Genomic DNA, 19,057 nt, shown 5'->3' on the forward strand with positions numbered 1-19,057 from the left:
GCTAAAAAGCTGCAATTTTTAGATTACTTCGGCTGCGATATATCGCGATTTCGGCAATTTTTTGCCAATATTTTCATCCTTCCTATAAACAATGTAAATCTTATTAACCAAAATCCCTTAATATGCTCTTATAGCAATGTGTATAATAACTTATATTGTAAACGTTTTGCTTATTATTCCAACAGAACACAGAAGACATATTATTATTAGTCACTAGAACATAGGCTATACAGCATACCACTGATGGTTGCAGATTCAATTGCCAGAGCTATCACTCAATCTCTTTATTGAGCACAATGTTATAATCATTAACTTCTGATACCTTTTTCATATTCTTTCCACCCATTCTTGGTTGCTTGGATGGGACACTTATATCTTCCTGTGAAAATGGGATAAGTTGTGATTGTTCTTACGGTGGTGTCTGCTGGAGAAGGGAAGTGTCCCTTTGTCATCGTATCTCTCTTCAAGACTAAACCATTCCATACTATTGTTATATGCTTAACTAATCATTAACATGTCTAGAGGAGTTTACTGCATCAATTTAATCAGATCATTGCCTTAATATAAAGACATCATCACTGCCTTTAGAAAACAAGTCAGGTTGCCATAGAGCAATAAATTCTATTACTTCTTAAAACCAAGGCAAGAAGGTCAGGTACCGAAGAGAGTGGTAAAATTCATTAGCATCCTAATATATACAGGTTTTAGTAATTCTATCTCTACCATGAAATACATATTTTGTCCACTGTATCATGCAAAAGCAGTATTAATTACCATATTAATCATTTATTGCCATAAGTTCCACATATAGTCATGATAACAAATTTATCTTGTTGCAACAAAATCTAAACTACAACGTACATGCACCACCTGGTTACCTTTTCTCCACATGCATGGATTTAGGGATGCAGGCGTGGTTAGTTAGCTGAAGCAGTAACCTAATACTGCCCATTATTTTCTCCTACCTGATGCTAGGAACAGTTCATTTTCACTCATTGTTTGTAAAAAGATCTACATTCACTGCCTGAAAGACAGCATTGGATTTTAAGCAGATTTTCAGTTGAATGGACTAAACTTGCAACCTTACATTGTACACTTTATGCTTCATAATGGACGGTTGAATTAGGTTCCCATATTTCATTTTCGCAAAGTATATTCATGTCACTTTCTCCTGCAGCATTCTTTCATTCTAAAGACAAAATAATACAGATTAAAATCTGATGAGCATGCAAAATAAGTGGCCCATATTACCAGAAAAATATCTTCTATTGTTCCTTGTATGTGTAGTTCAATTTAAGAGGTTACTTGGTTTGTAAGTACAGGCCACATGAGGTGCCCTGGAAGACTAACTCAGACGTTTCATGATTGACGGTTCTCCTCAAGAATAGAAATGAATAAAAATAAGAAAAAGTGAATGAACATGTACCACAATATTCAAATTAGAAGTTGAATTCAACATGTACAAGCAAATTTGAATGAGATATGGGATGTCCATTAAAAATCATCACATAAATTTCTTCTATCGGTACAAACTAAGCACAGCAGAAATTTGACTTTACTAAGTAAAACATCCTCAAAAAAAGATTAATGATTTTAAAGGCTTTCTTAAATAAAATGCAATGAGAAACTTATATAAAACAGATCAATACACACATTTATTGTGGCCACCTCTTCTGGAATGAATCGATCATTTCTATCAGCCAAACCTAAGTTGCCATAACGGCCCCAACCCCAGCCATAAAGATTCCCATCCTCACTGACAGCAACTGTGTGCTCAGCACCTGCGGCTACCATCTTGATGGCCAAACCCTGTCCATATTCCACGCACATTAGATTGAAAGAAAATAAGGGAATAAGTATGCATTTGTTACTATTTTTGTTTGCAAGAATGGCATGTACAAGCTATTGAAAAAAAAGTCGGGTTAATTTGAGTACAAATTTATATCCAACTTTCTAACAATAAGTTCAAACAACATAAGTCAAACAGGAATGTCTCTCCCAAGTTGCAATTAACATCTATAAGCATAATACTAAGTGTTCATAACTTTCTTTGTTTGTTGCACACTAATTCTCCAATCTTCTTTCCTCCCATTTCTTGGTTATCTTATTGTCTTTATAATAAGTTCAAGATGTATTTCAATTTGAGCAAAACTGCATATATTAAGAGCAATTAGACATTAGAGTTACTTTTAATGTAACCAATGCATTTGTAATATACCATGTGATGAAATTATACTGCCATTTGAAATATGCAGTATCATATATCAACACCCTTCATAGGCTATTTATGTGCCGTTAACTCTCTCTCCTATTTTATCATTGAGTTCAAGAATCGGTTATAGCTAGTGATCTTATTAAGCTAACAGCTTTGCTTAGTAATAAAGTTTGATTGATTAGATAAACCATGCGAATCGTGAGTTGCTGTGAAAAGAACGCAAGATTGCTTGTCATCTTGTGCTTCATCAAGTGTCTGATTCACTATGCATGCCGAATTTGTTACTCCAAAGCTGTAAGAGGAAATTACTATGATGTGAATTACACTTAAGAGGTCATTTGTTTTGCAGGTTATTTGTGTTCTGATGAACTTAAGTGAGCTATTTTTTCTCTCATTTTGCACTACTATTTTCATAAACAGATCCTCAACAATTTGTTGCATTTAAGGTGGAAGCCACCAAAGTAAGAAGAATCATCAGACACTCAGCAGAAGACCACCAAAGATCTTATTAAGCTAACAGCTTTGCTTAGTAATAAAGTTTGATTGATTAGCTAAACCATGTGAATCGTGAGTTGCTGTGAAAAGAACGCAAGATTGCTTGTCATCTTGTGCTTCATCAAGTGTCTGATTCACTATGCATGCCGAATTTGTTACTCCAAAGCTGTAAGAGGAAATTACTATGATGTGAATTACACTTAAGAGGTCATTTGTTTTGCAGGTTATTTGTGTTCTGATGAACTTAAGTGAGCTATTTTTTCTCTCATTTTGCAATACTATTCTCATAAACAGATCCTCAACAATTTGTTGCATTTAAGGTGGAAGCCACCAAAGTAAGAAGAATCATCAGACACTCACCAGAAGACCATTTCATCCCTCACATCACAGGGAAGTCTGAGTATGATACACTGTAAGGTCTACAAATGAAATGCACCATTATTTGACTATTTTATTTCAAAGACTCGATAGAGAAATAAAGCTGTTTTGAAAAAATATTGTTCTACACTCAAATGGATCACTTTCTCATTGTATAGTTATTCCATAAAGGTTACCAAGCCAAAACAATAGCTGTTCACCAATGGCTATTATGTTCAACATGAAGCATTAATACCAATTATAGTATATTGCTTCTTCTCATCTTAGGAAGGCTCTGTGACCAGTATCCATACACTCGAGCACCTATCCTCTCACAATCAACTATAAACATAGAAATCAGCCTTGGAAAGAAAGGAAAAACCAAGAACATTTCCCTCCTCAGAAAGATGAAAGGTTTGAAGACAAGAAGCCCTAGATGAGTCACAAATGAATCCTGCCCTCTTATTTTACTGCACGCAAGAGAAAGGCAGTGTAACTTGTTACAGGGGCAAGAATAAAAGACATTATGCTTATGAAAACGACAAGAAATAGTGTTAAAAATGAGAAAAGAAAGTTCTAGAATAAGGAAATTATTAAGAATATAGACATTTCAATTGAGGCTGATAAACTTGCTTTGAAGCTTCAAACAGCTTCTGCAATGAAATCGGCCTTTTCTTCTGAATTAACTTTGAAACAAAGAATGTATGTGGATACTGCAACATTATACAAGATGCCTAATGACAAAAGGCTTATCAACTCACTCACTTTAACAAGAACTAATAAGAATTCAAGTTGCTTTAGGCACTTATCAAGCAATTGGAGTTGGCCCAATTCTTATTCAGATTTCTTCAAGCAATGTTTTCCACTTGAAAAATGCTAAAGTCTACCCTCGATGACCAAGAATTTGTTGCTTGTTTCAGTTACTATATATAATAGGTGCAAAGTTGAAAATGATCATAATCAATCTATCATTAGTGATTGCAACCAGGAAACTATTGTCATTTTTATGACACCCTCGGTCCATCAGTGAGAACCAATTAGAGATATGTTCTATGGACCAGTGCTGCCCCAGTTCATCAAGGAAAGAACCAATGGGTTCATGAGATGTTAAGTGTTGTCTTGTCAGGAGGCAAGTTCCCAAGCCTTTGCCTTCATGAACCCTGGAACCCCGAAATTCCCAAGTTCACAAGCCTTTGCTTTCATGAACCTTCAAATCCTGAAATTCCCGAAGTTCCTGAGTCTTTGCCTTTATGAACCCCTTGAATCCCAAAATTCCCAAGTTCCAAAGCCTTTGCCTTCATGAACCCCGGAATCCCAAAATTCCCAAGCCTTTACATTCGTGAACCACAAAATCCTTAAATTCCCAAGTTCCCAAGCCTTTGCCTTCATGAACCCTTAAACCTCGAAATCCCGAAATTCCCAAGTTCCAAAGCCTTCATGAACCCCGGAATCCCAAAATTCCTAGGTTCTCAAGCCTTTACATTCGTGAACCACAAAATCCTTAAATTCCCAAGTTCCCAAGCCTTTGCCTTCATGAACCTTGGGAACCCTAGAATCCCGAAATTCCCAAGTTCCTAAACCATTGCCTTCTCCAACCCCGAAATCCCCAAATTCTCAAGTTCCTAAGCCTTTGCCTTCTCCAACCCCGGAAACCCGAAATTCCCAAGTTCCCAAGTCTTTGCCCTCATTTACCCCGTAATCCTGAAATTCCCAAGTTCCTAAGTCTTTGCCTTCTCCAACCCCAGAATCCCCAAGTTCCTAAGCCTTTGCCTTCTTCAACCCGAGAATCACGAAATTCCCAAAGTTCCCAAGTCTTTGCCTTTGTGAACCCCGAAATCCCGAAATTCCCAAGTTCCTAAGCCTTTGCCTTCTCCAACCCCGGAATCCCGAAATCCTATAATTCCCAAGTTCCTAAGTCTTTGCCTTCTCCAACCCCGGAAATTCCAAGTTCCCAATCCTTTGCCTTCATGAACCCCGGAATCCCTAAATTCAAAGTTCCCAAGTCTTTGCCTTCATGAACCACAAAATCACGAAATTCCCAAGTTCCCAAGTCTTTGCCTTCGTGAACCCTGGAATCCCGAAATTCCCAACTTCCTAAGCCTTTGCCTTCATGAACCTCGGAATCCCAAAAAACCCAAGTTTCCCAGGTCTTCCAAACCCCGAAAACTAGAGTTTCCCAAGTCTTCCAACAACTTGCAACATTTCCACATGGTGCGATCAACACTCAAAATGCTCCACCAACTATTGCGTCTTGTAAACTTTCATTCATGGAGCTATAGGAGCACATTTAATTTTTTGCAGGATAGCCATCAGGTGGTATACAGGGCCATGCTTATTTAAGGTTACTTGTTGACCTTCATGTGAGGCAATCCACCTTCTAGAAGTACTTTTCTTCTTGAATTGCCTTGTCAAAGTATGGTCGGGTTGCTTGCATGTACCCCATGTCAGGTCCATGCACTTCCCTGCATTCTTTGACTGACATTCCTCCGAACAAACAGGGATCGGGGCTTCTCTTTCTTGACCAATGGTCTCTCCTCTACAACCAGCTTTTTATATAAAGGTTGTTAAGCTTCATTGCAAAGGGTTCTCTCCCTACTGGCTTGAGGTATTCTTATGCTCTTCACTTCTCTCGAAGACTTGTATATTTCTTGCATTTATGCAACTATAAGTTTGGCCACTAGCCTTAGAATCAACTGAAATTGTCTTTCTTGCCTCCCTTCAACTTATGCATGTTGTGTATGTTTCCTTACCTTCATTATAAGTGTATGTTTTGGGGCTTTCTCTCATGTCTATGATCTGTTAACTTGTTTTCTAAGAGTGACTTGTGGGAAACCTTCTCCCCTTTAATACTCAACAAATTTTAACCTCCATACATGCGTTTAGGGTCGCTCATGCAACTGAAGTTTGTGCATGTCCAGGGTGTTTCAATTGGTTCTTTGTGTCATTTCAGGTCGAGAGAGGAACATCTCTCATCTTGGTGCATCACCTCCTTTCATATTAAGTTTTCTTCTTCCCTTTTCTCTGCAAGTTGTTAGGATAGGTTTAGAAGTAGAATTTGGAGTGTTGAGTTGGTTCAAAAACTGCACTTGGATTGAGAAGGACGCCAACCTTCTCCGGAGATTCAACCCCATTGTGCAAGGTCCCACACTTCAGGGTTGTTTCCATGCTTCACAAGGTTTCTGAGTTGATAGCTCAGCAAGGGTTCAAACTTTTGTGACAACAAAAATATTTCTAGTTTTCGCTTGAGTACAATACGATGCTCGTATGGACTTCTTGTCGCCTCTACAACTCAAGGAACCTTGGAAAAGAATAATGCTGAATTTTGTAGTTATGAAACACACACATTAGGTATTTTCACTACAATGCATTACCTCTTACAGAATAGGTTGCAACAATTGAATGTTGACAATACTAAATGGTGCAAAGGGCACCCTTGAAAAACACTCCAAGGATCCCTTCCCTACCAATGGGAAGAATTTAAGGAATATTTCTGGATTAATCAATTGAGATGTATACAAACTATTGAAGCAAAAAACTCAATCCATTGTACATATTATGAATTACTAATAGTCACAATTTTTTCCCTCTTAAAATTACAAATTTTGTATGATCAACAATTTTGAGCATATATTTACCATTTAATCATGTTTAAATCCCAATGAAACCATTCAAAAACCATTTCATGCCCACATATTTCACCTAGCCATATTTTTTTTCATTAGGGGTTTTCACAAATTTTGAATGACACTACTTTGCAAGATATCAACATCAACTTCTATTTAGATTGTGGATGTTTGCTGGTGTTGGATTGTGATGTTTTCAAAGCTTCTAAGTAGCTCACGATACGTTGAATAATTGATCCATTCTTGAGTTTGGACAATAATCTTTATTCTAGAGGTTCATTTTGACTCGGGTAAACAACAATCCAAGTCGCATTCTATTAGGATCTTGGCAATATTTAAAGTCAAACTCAGGCCATACTTCACATCTCCTTACTTGATTCTAAGAATCTAATGTGCATTGTAAGTTATTTCAAGGCCTTATTTCTTAAATTTCAAATCCAATGAGAAATTTTGATGCCCTAGGGTACAATTTCCAACTCACAAAGCCATCCTAATTAAGTCCTACTCTGCTACCATGTCGCACTACAGTGTCACGCTCCAGTACTGGGGTTTGTTTTGCTGTTTATGAAGGCCCTTTACTTGTTGCTACAAACCTGTTTAAGTGCAAGTTGCTGAAGGTCATCCTCTTTTAGCTGGCAGTACCAATCTGTACTTACTGGGAATTTGTGTGAGTAATATTGGGCCAAGGAGGTGTCGTACATGCCCAGAACCAGCTACAGCAGTGCTGTACATGCTTAGGAAGATCTGAAGTTGCATCGAACAGGTCTGGAACTCCATTCTGGGTACCGTACAGGTCTAGGAACAGCAGCAAGGTACTGTGCAGGCCTGAGAAAAGGCGACAGGAGGTACTGTACAAGTCTGCAGCAAGTATTGTGTGACACAATTGCATGGTGAAGGACCGTACCAGGTCTGAACTGTGACTGGGGCAGCGAAATTGGTACGCTTCTTCATAGTAGATGAGGGTTGAGCAATATATGCCATTCCATTGTAATCATTGAAGAATGTATGACAATATTTTCAGACTTAAGTTGTTAATCTTTAACGTTGTTTGCAGTTTAATGGTTGCAATTTAGAGTTTGGTTTCATTGTATTTGTGATTATTAATATTACTGTGTGTGTTGGTTGTTTTCAATATTTATTCACATTGCAAGACAAAATTAAAACAAGAAGCACATACTGGGCTACCATAACAAAAACTTAAGGATATTCAGAGAATTGGACTTTAAGATGAATACATGCGAAGTGTTTGACAAAATGTTAAACCACACAAACTGAAAAAATAAGTGCAGGAAGGAAGGGGGTTCTTACATTAATGCTCAAACGAGGTGGCATGTGCCCATAAATGGAAAGAAACATCATCCAATTTAGGAGGTTTAAATACAAACATTTGCATAGACAAAACTAAGATCCATACAATCACAAAAAAGTGTCATCAACAGATTTGGCTCAACACCATGATTGGCCAAAAGGTCCATTACCAAGTCCACTTCTAGACAGCAATGCAGAAAATAGATCTCCTTAAAGGGAAACAAAGAGAGCAGGCTTCCTCAAAAAACTTTTGATATTTCCAACTAGGGCAAGCACCCTTACGAAAGACATTTATAACAACTAAAGAACCTACTCGAACGACCATATGTCGCACTTCCAAAGAAGATGAAAGCACAATCCATACTAGCCAAGCCTCCCATTCAACTTTATTATCTGTAGATTCTGTACAATATCCAAAGATGAGAGATACTCTCTAAACAAAGGCCCCATTTACATCTCGACGAATCGCCCCAGCCCACCTTTAGACACGATCTAAGCATTTAAGATATCGCTTGGTTAATCTAGCTAACATTTACAGTCTTGTTGCGTTGTGACATGGTTTCATAGAAAATTTACATATTTCTACTTCACAAAGAATGGTGTAGTAAAGCATGCAATGTTAGTAAGCTGAACGAAGATTCCTTTATATAATGATGCCTCCAAATTTTGTCATCACAAATCAGCCTTCTAAATAACATTACTATGAGAAATAACAGATATTATATGGAACATTAATACAACTGAAATTTTCATTACGACTCCATATTAACAGGCTATAAAAAATAATCTGATGATTTCAACATTAATGATACATTTATTACAAAAAAGTTGATTTTTTTTGTCATTTTGTTTAATGCTTGATTATGCACACTCACATGCACATATATACATATATATACACAAAAAAAAAACACATGGAGTTTGAGCAAGATAGTTCTAACTTCAAAAAGTGGTAAACAAAAAGTTTCAACAGCCATGATAGTGAAGGCAGGAAAAAAAATGAATATTATAAATTTCACCGCTATAATTAACATTGTAGATATCAACAAATTTCAACATTCAAAAATATCAAACAAAAAAGTAGAAATTGACTGAATTAGTTCCAAAGCATACAAAAAACTGCAAAAGCTTAGAGACAAACACAAACATATAATAGCCTTTGTTGCAACTACATAAGTTCCATAAAGTACCTCAAAAGCTTGAATCTTTTGAGGCACAAGTGAGTCTTCCGTATTTCCAAGGCCAAGCTGCCCATTTTGATTGCGACCCCAGCTTCAAAAACACATATGGAACAAAAGAAACAATTTTAGCACAATTTTATAAGAATCATTATAATTCAAAAAATATTAATTTAGATACCCTATAAATTTAGCAATGGATAAAGATGACAACTAAATAATGCCACCAAAACATATAAAACATTATGTTATAGAACAAAAAAAGTCATTTTGTGATAAATATATTTGGTTATCCATTCCAGAGGCATTAATTCCTAGACTTGGGACACGTATATTCTGTTGAGGCATTGTTGTCCTAGAACTTGGTCAATAGCATAACCTACCAAAAAGTCCCACAAAACTACCGTTCATTAACCCTTTAGTGCAATTTTCTTATTTCCTAGTTCATGTATATAAGTTACCTGATTTGCAAGGAGTTAACACTGTCCATTTCATGACCTATATGTTTGCATGTTCATTCCACCAAGAACCCAGCAAGCACCCACAAAGAAAAAAAAGGTTTAACATATTTTTAAAATGATAAAACAAATTTTATCCTACCCTAAAGAACATATTTTGAAATATTTTGGACCTTGTAAAAAAAGAGAAAAATCATGAAAAAAGTCATGTGCATTGAAGGTCCCCATGACCTTGAAGGCTGCCCCGAGACCCCCACACTTAAGTCTTAAAATGCACAATATTGGCGAACCACCAAACTCTCACCAAAACCAGCAACACAGTTTCATTCATAGCAGCCCATTAAGTCTAATATTGATCCAGGCTAAACAACAATTCTATTGAACACAATGTACCACTGAGAGGTGAGTGAATCAATGGTTCCTAAATTCTTTTCCCTTTTAAAACAACCTTAGAATACCGGTTATCACCCTAGGCACTAAACAATCAAACCGATAAGACAAATGTGGATATCAAAAGAGGCAAACACACAAATGCACCCCACAACACCAAATGTACGAGGAAAACCCAATATAGGAAAAACCTCGGTGAGAAATGCTGCTGGAAACTACTGCTCCAATCCAACCTCACAAGTAAAACACTGAATTACAAAGATTTAGGGCACCAACCCAAGGAGCACCAACCCCTGCACCAAGCTCCAACTTGGTGATGTATAGTGAAATACAATTTTGATACAGTTATAGCTTCTAGTTGCAAATGAGTTCTGCAACACTTGATCAAATAGATTTATGTCGGTTAACAATCTTCTCTTCTTCACTGGATCTCACACCGTCGGTTATCAAATTACTCTCTCTGATTCTTGGCCTCTCTTCTTTCTCTCTAAGCCTCACAACACACTATGTCACCCTTGGATGCCTTCTTGATCAATCACACCTCAACGGTTAGCTTAACTATTAGACCTGTAACAGTTTACTAGTACTCTGTCTCTGCCGGTTAAACCCTCTTACCAATTCACCTGCTAACTCACTCTGCAACTTTCTTAAAATAAATTCTAAGGAATATCATCTTTCTCTTTGCTCAAGCTCTCTTCTCTCTCTTTCTTCACATCAAGCATCATCGATTTCTGGCTCGAGCTCACATATTTATAATCTAAGATTCCCGCCAAAAACCGCATTCAAACAATGTCGTGTTAGGTTTTGCCTTCTACAACTCGATCCATATCTGATTTGATTCGATCTGCTCTTCCTGGGATATGATCTTCATGTCATCGATCAGCACCATCAAAGCTTCACATTCCAATGTGCGTTTTCTAAATCCGGAGATTTGCACCATGCTTTTCTGCTTTTCTCTGTCATATGCCATTAATGGATCGACTGTTTCCTTTAGCAAACGGATACGAAGATCAGAGCTTCTTGCAGGATCAATTCAGTCGCTTGCCAGCGTGTCTTCCTCAAGCCACAATCCTCTGGCATCCTCCGTGACTTGCGGGTTCTTCATAAAAGTCGACCTGCTTGCTGACTTGTTACATCGATGCACACTTCACCGACCTGTGCAATATCAACACCTGGCATCCAGTTGTCATGTTTGTCGACATCCACCTCTGCTTGGTTTACTATGTCAGTTTGACATTCTTCGTTGACCAAGATTGACTACCGGTTCAACACCTTGCCAGTATAACCAACAAACATCCTCTTTACCATCAACACCATTGGTTTGTTCTGCTCACTAAGTGTTGTTGTGATCCATATCTGATTTGATTTGATCTGCTTTTCCTGGGATATGATCTTCATGTCATCGATCAGCACCATCAAAGCTTCGCATTCCAATGTGCGTTTTCTAAATCTGGAGGTCTGCACCATGCTTTTCTGCTTTTCTCTGTCATACGCCATCGATGGCTCAGCTGTTTCCTTCAGCAAACGGGTACGAAGATCTGATCTTCTTGCAGGATCAATTCAATCGCTTGCCATCTTGTCTTCATGACTTGCGGGTTCTTCATAAAAGTCGACCTGCTTGCTGACTTGTTACGTCGATGCACACTTCACCGACCTGTGCAATATCACCACCTGGCGTCCACCTATCATGTTTGTCGACATCCACCTCTGCTTGGTTTGCTATGTCGGTTTGATATTCTTCATTGACCAAGATTGACTACCAATTCAACACCTTGCCAGTATAACCAACAAACATCCTCTTTACTGGCAGCACCTTCACCTAAAAATTCATCTCGCCTTTCGGTATGTCTTCATGCCATTCTTTTTGTTCTATTCACTGAGTGTTGTTGTGATTCATTTAACATTCTGCCTCTTCATCACAAGCAAACAACCAGCTTTGATACCGGTCTATGCCTTACCGGTACAACTGCTTTACCGACCAATGACACAATTCATGTGTACCAATACCCTTCCTTTTGTGTGCTTACTCACAAGTGGATTGCCATCATATGTCTTACTTTTCTTATACCGGCTACCACTTCTTACTTACCGGTGACCTTGCCAAGCCAGTTGACATCAATCACAACTTAATGCCGATAATGCCAACAATTTCCACATCAGGCATTCACAATATACACACGAATCTGAAATGCAATATATTGAAATCACTTCAACATCCATGGTAATCAACATTACAACAGTTTTGGACATAATAGACTAACAAGGTTGTTCCAACTAGGGCTTTGACTTCATCTGCAATCACAAAGGATTCAAATATAGACCTCATCTACATATTTGTTCCAAGGAGGAGGCAATCTGGGAACTTGGGAATTCGGCTCAAGAGCTACAACTTTACGAAGATTTGAGGCAACTTGATGGAGTTTCACAAGTGTATGGTATGTTTTCAAAGAAAAGCTTCAAAAGAATGGCAAATGCATGGTTCAGAGTGTTTTTAGTTTGATATGTTTCATTTTTAGTGAAGTAAGCTTTAAAGGAGGGTATTAGAATAATATTAAATAATTATTAGAAGATAAGGCTTACACTTTACAGTTGTAACAAAGTCACCTTAGTGACAAGTGTTCTACTCTACCTTTTAGTTTGTTATTTCTAGCGTTGGTCAACTCATGTCATATTTAACTTGTTGCATGGTTTCATTCTCTAATCTCTATATAATGCGATGAACATCGTTGTAAGTGGTATCCTATTATTTTATAAAATATTAAAATATTGTGTTGTATTAATTTTTACAATAAGTTTGCTCACAAGTTTTTTATTTTTCATCTAAAAGACTCCAAATTTGAATCAATTTTCATTTATGAATTATGCTTTTCAAGTTTAAACTTCCATTTACAATCTTATAACTCTAGTTTGCTATATTTGCCTCAATAGGTTGACAATTGGTCTTCATCTATGAAGAATTGGAGTACATACTTTTCATCCACTCAATAAAGTGCAACCAATTGGCATCCAAAACTGCAAAGAGTTAGTTTACATGCATTCCAACTTGCACCTTATTTCACACATACAAAATGATTATAAGGAAGGGGCAATGGTAATTGTCGATGTAGAGCTAGAACATACTGACTTGGATGCTTCTACTATGCAATAATCTTCATTTTTGAGTCATATAGCCAAAAATACTTTTAGTGTGTGTATCAATAGCACGCGTTGTGATTGTTTCAATCTACTTGGATCATTTAACGTCAACGATAATAATGACAATTAGGATTTTATTATTTTAACATTGAACAATGACCAAACCTTGTCTCATTTATTATCAAATGTGGAGAAGATTTATTTTGATAGCAAAATCTCTGCACATTGCAAGTGAATCATTCCAGATATGCACTTTGCTTTGTGTGGAAAGTTGGCAGTCAGCTTTTTAATGCCTTTAAAAGTTTGTTATTTGCATCTTTAAAGTTAAAGCTATCAGATTTCCACAATCCATATTAACATTCAATAATTGCTTCTGGATTTGATTTGTAAGCCAATTTTTATCATGGACATTTCGAACACACTCCGTGATTCATCATTAGGATGAACAAGAAAACCAAGGAGATGATTATCTCCTTTGTATTCTCGTTCATCTTGATGATGAATCACGGAGTGTGATTCGATACGTTGATGATAAAAATTGGCTTACATTCGTCTCCTTGGTATTCTTGTTCATCCTGATGATGAATCACGGAGTGTGATTCGAAACATTGATGATAAAAATTGGCTTACATAATCAAATCCAGAAGCAATTATTGAATCTTTAAAGTTTTTTGCTACCCCTATGCTTCTGCTTCGGAAATAGCATATAGGCCCTGCAATTACTGCCTTGTATTCCCATTTGTAAGTGGGAATTCCTTGTTTGTGGTGTGTTTAATACGAACAGCTTCCAAAGGTGTATGTGGTGGACTGCAAAAATGTGGACGAGGCAATTACAGTGGTAGTAGGGGAGGAGCTTCTAGATGTTGCATGGAGACTTATCTACCGTTCTTAGGTCCTATCCATTTTCCTGTTGAATTGCTTTGACCTATTGCAATCTTATGATTTCATAGTGCACATTGTTGTGGAGTTTGTGAAAGATTATTTTATTAATGGAAAAACTCTAGATGAGGCCATAAAAAATTATGATGTTTTTAGTGGCATCTTAGGTGGGCGGCTTGTTTCCTCAAATGTATTTGAAAAATAATAAATCTTTAATCTCTATTTATTATTAGGTTATTTTAACATGACTTTTAATTACAAAGTGAAATGTTTTTTGAGAGAGATTTGGGAAATTATTGATGTCTTAATCCACAAGTTGCAAGTATTATAGCAAATTTTTTTACACCATTAACTTTCTTCTAAATCACATTCGACATCCTCCACTCAATCCAACTTCTAATAATCAAAGGGTAGAATTTGGTGGCATAACTAGGTTGTAAACTAAGGTTTTTTATTTAAGTGCTAGTTTTTTGTATTATCACTGTTTTGTTCTACACATTGAGGAATTTACTTTGCATTTTTTATAAGCTCCTCTCTAACTTTTTTAAATTCACATTGAGGATTAATATCATCTGTCGTTTTGGTTTGTTCTTTTGCATCTTTTGTAGATAGATTTAGGACTATAGTCTCTATCTACTTCACTTTGTATATTTCTAAACATTAGTAATATATTCAGGCTTTTTGCCTTTTATCAAAAAAAAAAATAGCCATCATGACATTTGAGTTTGATAAACTGACATCAAAGTGTTATGTTTTATTTTTTATGGTGATTTATTTATTATTTATGTGGTACTCTGAACTTAATTCCTGGTATTTTTTATTTATATAATGGTTTTCTTTATTGTATGAATGCTATGTGGCATTTTTAACTTAATTCTTGTTTTTAGACCACAAATATGTAGACATTTATAATTTTTATATTTTTTTGGTGTAAACATACCTAAAGGCTAAAACAATAACAACCCCTGCAAAAGATAAATCCCACACCTGAAAAGCTGAACCAGTAACTTAAGTTAATATGTGATTTAACTATAAATAATGGATTAAGTGTACATCGTGTTGTCACAATAAGGTTATTTGTATGTCGCCTTCATAATAGCAATGTTAACAAAACATTCCTGGGTGATTAGTAGTGGACCACCAGTAATATAATGCCGATACAAGTTGGAAGAAGATAAGAATATAAAATGTGACTCTTATCATTTATCAATTGTTTATTAAAGAGCGGAATCCACAGGGCATGTTGTCTACAAAAGTCAATCTGCTAGGATATTTTTGGTATGGCTGCGAGTGTAATTCAATGGTCTTTCTTGGCAAACGTCTACATGATTAAAAATAATTTTAAAAGAGTTATGCCACAACTCTAAGATAAGTGTAGCATTCGTTTCATTTGGAAAGCATGATGCAAGGTAATAATTAATCATTATAATTTTTCTTCTAACTTAGGAGAGCTGAATGTTTTTGAAGTCAGATATGGCTATGCATATTAAAGTGAAAAATATTTATTTCCAGAAGCAGGTAGACCCTTATTGTTAAGGCAAAAACTCATGTGAGCCTTTCCATCTTTCATAACAAAATCGCCCATGCAACTCTGTTTCTTTGGATGCAAATTGTGTTATCTGGTATAATATAAGATGCATTTCTTAAAAAAAACAGACCTCATGATATGATAAAAACTTATGAATCCCTTTCACCCCTTCAAATGCAAAGATTAGCATGTTCAAAGGAAAATAATCCATTTATAAAGTCAGAAAAAAAACACAAGCAGGAAATATAGCAAAACATATTAGAAAAACTGAATTATTAATCTACCTCACGAAAAATTTATCGATCATTGATTGCATCAGATGAAGAAAATAGGACATGGAACAATTAAACCAATTAATCCAAGTATCCAAACTTACCTTTGTACCTCCCCATCTCTTGTCACAGCAAGGCAGTGGCTGTCTCCACATGCTATTTGCTTGATCTTAAGTCCATATAATAACTTGATTGAATGTGGAATAAATAAATCGCTGGAGTTTCCATGTCCAAGTCTTCCAAAATCTCCCCTGGAGGCCAGGTACATAATAAAAATATTTATTCAAGTCACCACTGAGTTCTTGATTGTATGAACCATTAGTTGGCACAAAAATTATTTACTTCTAAACTGCAAAACTAAAATCAAGTAACACCAAAAACCCTACCAACAGTTAATTACTGTTACCCAATAAAAGCTCTTGAAAGTTAAAACAGATGCACTAACTTGCATGCACAAGAGATACAAGCAATAAAATTCAAAAAAGACAGTTTCATGAATTCCAACCTTTCAAAAATGTTGCAACAATTGTAACTATTCAATAGACCACAACCGAGTTGATATATCAATGCTTAGGTTGTCAATTATGCCTCTTCTTAAATACCTCTTTCAAAGACAGCTTATTCATCCATTAAAAAAAGTACTCCAAGTCAAGACTTGGAATATTTATGGTCAATGGACATTATAATTTTAAATAGGGGATGAATTTATCAAATAATGTTACAACTAATTCATATGTTGTGTTCAGCTTGGCTGAAGACATAATTTATGTATCATATTCTACCAACAATATTTCCAGTCAAAATCCTTACCAACCCCAACTATAAACCACTAAATTTCAATGAAGGTGAATTTACCAAATAATGTTACAAGTAATTCATGTCATGTGTTCCGCCTGGCTGAAGACACTCATGACTTGATTTAAATTTATTTATCATATTCTAGCAACAATATTTCCAGTCAAAAGCCTTACCAACCCCAACTGTAAACCACCAGCCTGGTATCTGAATATGCTGTTGTATGATCAGCACCACAAATTACAGATGTAATTTCACAACCATCAAGATCACTTATGATTGTTGGCTTATGGCGATCCTCTGCATCTCCATGGCCTAACTGTCCATCTTCTCCACGGCCCCAAGAACATACAACATTTCCAGCTGCATATCCATAAAATGAAATAGAACAGTAAGCCCAATGTTGTACTTGAAAATCTAACATGAGAAAGACATTGATTTAATAGAAGTGCAATGTTCATCAGGGAAGCTCTCAACAATTTACACAAAAGTAGTACAGCAGAAAATGTAACCATTACTCAATGTCCCATAGCTCTGAAGATTATATATTCCACATAACATATCAGGGCACAATACAACTGGGGCATCCTTAAAAGTAAATAATCAAGTGACGAATCGTTAGGACAAAAAACTTAGAAGATTTGTGTCCTACTAAATGAATGAGATGGCCACACCTAAAATTCCACCACTCAATCATTTCAAATATACACTGCTGATGGCTCCGCAAAGAATCAAAGCACCCAAATTGAATGAATTCACATACTATATCAAGACAAGCCTCTTTAAATGATAAAAGTTGTTACAGCCAATAGAACATAAAAAATCCAATTCACCAACAAAGATAATCATCACTTTGTGTTTCAACATCAGAACATTCAGCTTTACATCTATCCAGAATAACAGTTCAACATCTCTAATAGTTAACAATTATTCTCATATCACAAGCATCAAATCAGCATCATTCGAAACTATTTTCATCACAAGCCTCAAAAGAACAATCATTTACCAAGAAGGTAAGAGAAAATATCTGAAGAAACACACAAGGTACACCAAAAGGCTATACAAATTTTGGCAGACCCTGCAAAGAATCTTATAACAAGTAACTTTCATACTAAATTGAAAGAAGCTTTGATAAAACACCTAAACCAAACAGTTCAAAATACTTTTCTATGCAGTTTCTCAGAAAAACATCAAGCATTGTTCAATGAGATCAATAAGAATATTTCAAATGCATTTGAGGTACACAAATGACCAACAAACCAAAAAATTCAATGGGATATGTCGATCTAATAATTTACAGGGAATCTCTTTTATTTATGCTTGCTTACCCAAATAGGTTTTATAAAAGGTAGCTAATATGCATACGTGCCTCCCTAATTGAGAGCAATCAGGTATCACCACAACTTCCTCACCTGCACCTCTCCCCTTAGTTGTCAAATTAGCACCTCCCCTATGTTGAGTTACACATCTCTTCTTTTTTGTTAACTCCTATCCTCTTGGACACCTATCACCATGACTAGTACATCCAAGAGGCTGTATATTTGTGTGTTTTTATCGAATAGAAAGCCAATTTCTGATTTTGTATATAGAAATAGCTAGCGATAGTTAGCCCAATTGCCAACGTTCTAGGTAAGAGGTTTTAGACCCTTATTAAAGCAATTCTAAAATCCTACATGATGTTTAAGTCAATTTGGCAATCAGGTTGATCCATTTTTTCGGTATGTCAATCAGAGGGTTCCATCTTTTGGAGGAGTAAAAGGGAGGGAAGAAAGTATTTTATCAACTTTTTTAGCAAGCACACTAGAGCAAATATAAATGTACCATTACATTCAAAGGAACAAAGAAAGTTGGTTTCCCCTTCCATTTCATCCAAACCGGGTGCCCAAAGGCCAAGGTTTCAGGCAGGTTAGTATTCATGTAAGCAACATTTTTTGGAAGAATGTTTGCCATTGCATTCAAAGCAGACAAAAATTAAGGATTACTTGAAGAATCATCAAAATTAATTGTGCAAAAGTTTAAAAAAAACCATCTAGCTTTCTTGGTTAACAAATAGTGCAAAAGTTAAAAAAATTTCTGTTTTTTTTTTCAAGCCTTCCTATAGGTAAAGGGCACGCGTTTCAAATGCAGTAACCATTATTGCCATCAACCTCTTTGCCACTACCACCAAAATATTGTTCCTCTAGCACCCTTTATGCACCACTATAATTCACGAAATATTACCTAAACCGTGATGATCCACAAAAATGTAAATGATCAAAATACTCGTAGCACAATTTCATCCAAATTATCCTTGACATGATATCTATTTTATATTAGAATTACTATAAAATAAGTCTATGTTCCACCCAAGTTTCGAGGATGGGAACCAAAGGGGACAAGGGGACTCATTTCAGGGATGAATTTTTTTAAATCATGTCAGGAGAC

The 19,057-nt window shown here is 36.1% G+C and overlaps 1 protein-coding gene across 2 annotated transcripts in view; it reads right to left on the reverse strand.

Annotated features, from left to right (window-relative positions):
• The window catches only part of LOC131067629 (ultraviolet-B receptor UVR8), a 195,006-nt gene that overhangs the window by 129,420 nt on the left and 46,529 nt on the right, over positions 1 to 19,057 (reverse strand). For both annotated transcript variants that reach the window (XM_058002716.2, XM_058002717.2), the window contains exons 2-5: positions 16,810 to 16,996; positions 15,943 to 16,089; positions 9,189 to 9,270; positions 1,654 to 1,809 (exon numbers count right to left, since the gene is read on the reverse strand). In XM_058002716.2, coding sequence (XP_057858699.2) covers positions 1,654 to 1,809; positions 9,189 to 9,270; positions 15,943 to 16,089; positions 16,810 to 16,996 — 572 coding nt within the window. The remainder of the gene's footprint in view (positions 1 to 1,653; positions 1,810 to 9,188; positions 9,271 to 15,942; positions 16,090 to 16,809; positions 16,997 to 19,057) is intronic.

The sequence above is a fragment of the Cryptomeria japonica genome, chromosome 5 (assembly GCF_030272615.1).
Source record: "Cryptomeria japonica chromosome 5, Sugi_1.0, whole genome shotgun sequence".
Classification (NCBI taxonomy): domain Eukaryota; kingdom Viridiplantae; phylum Streptophyta; class Pinopsida; order Cupressales; family Cupressaceae; genus Cryptomeria; species Cryptomeria japonica.